Here is a 4761-nt window from a genome sequence, read left to right on the forward strand (position 1 = left end):
TCTCTCTATCTTTCCCTCATCCCAACATGTCTCTCCTATCTTCCCAACTATTCCCACAACCTTCCTTCAATATCCGTACCCTCCTCTGTTCCTCCATTTCCCCCATCCTTCCATCCACAGCCCTCCACCATCTCTCATTCTTCCTTCCAGCCCCATGTCATTTTATTCATGTCCCATCCTGCCATCTGTCCCCATCCTTCCATCTGTCCCTCATCCTTCCTTCTATCCATCTCTCATCCTTTCTCCCACGACCTCCTGTCCAGCCATCTGACCATCATCCTTCCTTCCATCCATCCCCCATCCCAACCATCCATCCCCCATCCTTCCATTTATCTGTCCATCCTTTGATCTGCCCCCCATCTACCCTTCCATTCTTATCTTTCTTGCTGACTGTTGCATGCTCAGTGTCTGACACATGGTGGGGGGTTGACACTATTTGTTTAATAAATGAATGAAATGTGTCACCCCACTGTATGACAGCCACCCTCTTAGACACCAGCATAAAAATAGAGCCCTTGCGCCAAAGGACTGTGTGCTCTCGAAAGGAGGGCGACTGAGTAAACTTAATTTTAATAAAGTGTGATGATCACTCTCTACCATCAAGCTCCAGACCTGCAGCAATGGAGGTAAGCCAGGAGGTGCTGTTCCTACTCCCTTGGATAGGGGTTGATGAGGTAATCAGAGAAGGCTTCATGGAGGAGGGGTACTTGAGTGGGATATTGAAAGGCAAGCAGGAGTTCAGAGAGGGGGGAGATTCCAGGTAAACCACAGTGTTAGATTGAAAGCTCCCTGAGCTCCCAGAGGCAGCTGCTCCACAGACGTGGACTCAGCCCTGGCAGGGCACTGAATGCAGCAGAGCGCTGGGCAGGACCTTGACTGTCAAGCTCAGGAGTTTGGGCTTTGCCCTGAAGGAAGCCTGGAGCAGGTGGAAGGTCTTGAGCCGGGGAAAGACATGCTCAAATAAAGGTCACAGGCGAACAGAAATAGGCTGAGGGCTCATGAGGGCCTGGGGCCATCAGGGGGAGGGCAAGGAGGGCTTCAGGGAGGAAGTGTCGCAGGGTGGGAAGGGAGAAGAGGGATTCAGTGAAGGAGCCTAACGGGATAAATGGGACAATACTAGCGCCTTCCTCATAGGGCTGTTGTCAGAGTGAAAATGTAAATGCTAATGAATGAAAGCACCGGTAAACATTTCTGAGGCATGTGCTCTGTTCCAGGCACTGTTCCAGGCAGTTAAACTTCAAAACACCGCTATGTGATGTTGACATAGGCATTCCCATTTACAGGTGGGAAAACTGACTCATGAAGTAACTTGCCCGAGGTGAGCCTTGGCAGAGCCAGGATCTGAGCCCATGAAACTGGGTGAAGTATACGGAGCATTTAGCACTGCCCGATAGTTCAACTGATGTTCAAGAAAGAAGAAAAGGGAAGCTGGGGAGATGGCATCAAGGTGGGTGAGGGGGTTTCCCCTGGTGGAGTCAGGTTTGGTGAGATAAGTTCAACTTAGGGGGTGGTGGGCCTGAAGATGAGGTGCCCCGGGTGGGGATGTGGAATGGGAAGGTGCTCAGGGCCTGAGCCCTGGGGAGATGCCCAGCCTGGCCATGGCCCCGAGTCCTCTCCAGCTGCCCTGTGGCCTGGCTTCCAAGAGGAAGAAGGCCTGGAAGCGCTGCTCACCTTCTCTCCTGCGTGGATCTTGAACGACACACCCCGCACGGCCAGCGGGAGCTTGGGTCGGTGTCTCAGCCCCAAGTCCCGGAACTCGATCTGGCCCCCACAAGGCCAGGGGGGCTGGGTTTCACAGGTGGGCAGTGTCCAGGGTGCCTGGGGCAGAAGGGGACACTGAGTCAGAGGAGCCCTTCTTCCAGGCTTCTCACAAAAGGTCTACCTCTTTGAGCCTCAGTTTCCTCTTCTGTAAAATGGGTATGTTTACTGCTATTTTATAGGGATGTGGAACATAGCAAAGCTAAAAACAAATATCTGGTAGCATAAAAATGATGGCGCTGGCTATTCTTTATCTTTTTAAATTATTATTAGCCACTGTTAATTGTCAACTAATATTCTTTCTTCCTCTAGTAGGGTAGGTCCTCTTTTTTGCCTTTGTGAAGAGGGCAGGTCTGTGCAGCAGGGAGTCCAATGCTGCCATTGGTATCCCTGTGACCTTGAACAGGTCACTCCACCCTCTTAAGTCTCAGTTTCCCCATCTGTGAAATGGAGCTAATGAGAGCAGTGGGCGTGTATTGCTTGTTTATGTTGCGCCAGACCCTGCACTAAGTAAGCCCTTTATTGTGGGATCTCACTTGACCCTCCCAGTGTACCCAGCGTTGTTAGTGGCTCTGCGGCTCTTCTGTCCCTGTAATGTCGCTATCATGTGCCGTTACCTGGCGGTGGCATTCCTGTTCCTCCTGTCCCCTGTCACTCAGAAGAAGGACCTGCTTGCCCAGTCAAGGGAGCAAAGGACCCAGGATCTGACTTGGCTCCAGACCCCATGCTCTTAACCATTACCGGGGCCCTGGCTGGGACTCCGGCCTACACTGGTGGGGGCTCCAAAGCCCACGGCAGACGGCCACCTGGTCCACTGCCCTCTGCTGTAAGTCCCTCCACCCCCACGGCCCCCCACCTCCTTGGGTGTCTGAGTGTAGTCCTGCATCCGCTCCACCGACACGATGCTGCTCTCCAGGTCTGTCCAGCTGCGAACAGCCCACTGCAGTGTCTGGGTCACCTGGTGGGAGAAGACACCTCAGATTGGCTTGAGTAAAACCACCCCACAGGTTTGCATCAGCTCCCTGGAAGCAGGGGCTGGGAGGCAGGCCTCAGGCAGATAAGGGGACTGGACTTGACTGCAGCCTCCAGGACTCCCCTCTCCTTTCGGTAGAACCAGAGCATGCAGAGCGGAAAGGAGCCCTCAGACCTCAGCTTCTCCACCTTGTCTTGATACAGGTGGTGGGGAGACAGGACCAGAGAGGGTGCATGGCCTTCCCAGGGACACCCAGCAGGCCCCAGGCCCCGCTGACTTCTGTTCTGAGAGGTTTTCCTCCCCCGATTGCTCATCACACTTGGAACCATAGGCAGCTTCTCACCAGGGCCCACCCTCCTCTCTCCAAACTCATTTCCCTCCAATCTCACCCTCGCCCACACTCTCCGGCCATACCACCTGCTTGCTGTTCCTCTAGCACACCAGTCACGCCCCCCGCCCCCCTCCATCCCAGGGCCTTTCCTCCTGCTGGTCCCTTCCCCCAAAAAGCTCCCTCCCTTCCTCCCTCCCTCCCTTCCTTCCTTTGGGCCACAGCTCACAAGTCCCCTCCACAGAGAGGCCTTCTGGGCCAAGCAGTAGAGGAATACCCACCCACCAAGCTTTGACCTCTCACCTTGCTTTATGCTTACGCTTAGTTGCCTCAGTTGTAAAATGGGGATAATAATAGTACCCCTGATGGGGTCGGGGGCAGGATTAAATGAGTTAATGTTTATAAAGCTCTTAGAACAATGCCTCATTCATAATGAATGTTACTTACAAGTATATTTTTCCCTTCACAGATGTCATGACCTGACATCAAATATTGTTATTAATAGATAACAAAAAGTTAACAATGCACTGGGAATGCACTCTATATACTTTATCTCAACTAGTGGAGGGATTAATACCCCATTTTTCAGATGAGCTCACTGAGGCTCGGAGACGGAAGACTCTTGCTCAAGGTCCAGCAAGGTCACCTCAGCTAAGCTCTTGTAAGAGCCTTGTTTTCCTCACTGCTTGGTAGTTTGGACTTGGGTCCTTGAAGGTCCCCCTTACATGGATCTGTCTGTCTCTGTTCTGCCTGCTCCTTGGAATCAGGTTGGGGTGTCAGGAGTACCTGGAGGGCGGCGGAGACGGAGAAGCCCACGAGGCCAGCGCTGAGATGGGCCTTGCTCAGCACAGCGCACGTGGCAGCGGCAAACACCAGCCCGTTCCCCAGGAGCTCCAGGTTGGCAGCGAGCCACCTGAAAGGGGGTGCAGGTACAAGCAGGGTCAGCGGGGGCCCTCTCTGTGGGACCTGCTCCTCTGGGCACAAGGTCTGATCATGGTGCCGGCTTGAGTGCCCATGGGGGTCCTGACCACGGCATCCTCCATACCCAGGCCCTACCCAAGCTCAGTGGGTGGGGAATTGATGCTGTCTCACCTGTGCCCAGCCCAGGGCTCGGCGCACAGTAGGTGCTTTAGTTAAGCTTTGCCATGCTGCCAATATTCTGTGCTTGGGATATGCCAAGTCATATACCCTTGTGTTTTCCGGACTAAACCCAGTCTCCATGTTCACATGGCCACCATTTATGTTCATGCACAGGTCAGCTTGAACATCACCTCCTCAGAGAGCCTTCCAGGACTGCTCCTCCTTTTCTCTCCAACATAGCACTGATAACTTCCTTCATGACAGTCGTCATTCTTTATAATTTAACTACTTAATCAGTCCCTGACTCTCAGTCTCCACCAAGAGATCGGGAGCTCTGCGAAGGCAGTGGCTTGGTCTCCTTCATGCTCTGTCCCCAGTACTTAGCATAGGACCCAGCCCAGAGTAGGTGCTCGACAGATATATGCTGAATGGATGAATAAATGCACACCCCCTTTTATTGAATTCCTACTCTACCATTCATTCATTCATTCATTCATTCATTCATTAGCAGATGTGTATTGAGCACCTACTGTGTGCTACGCATATTGGAGGTGCTGGGGATACAACCATGAACCAAACAAATAAAAATCCCTGTCTTTAGGGAACTCTGGGCTTTCTACAT

The 4761-nt window shown here is 52.7% G+C and overlaps 1 protein-coding gene across 1 annotated transcript in view; it reads right to left on the bottom strand.

The window, feature by feature from the left end:
- ABCC6 (ATP binding cassette subfamily C member 6) overlaps positions 1–4761 on the bottom strand; it is a 52688-nt gene that overhangs the window by 1984 nt on the left and 45943 nt on the right. The window contains 3 exon segments of the mRNA XM_023765110.1: positions 1672–1818; positions 2615–2716; positions 3846–3972. Of these exon segments, the coding sequence (XP_023620878.1) occupies positions 1672–1818; positions 2615–2716; positions 3846–3972 (376 nt within the window).

This window comes from Myotis lucifugus, unplaced genomic scaffold (genome assembly GCF_000147115.1).
Source record: "Myotis lucifugus unplaced genomic scaffold, Myoluc2.0 scaffold_376, whole genome shotgun sequence".
NCBI classification, from domain to species: domain Eukaryota; kingdom Metazoa; phylum Chordata; class Mammalia; order Chiroptera; family Vespertilionidae; genus Myotis; species Myotis lucifugus.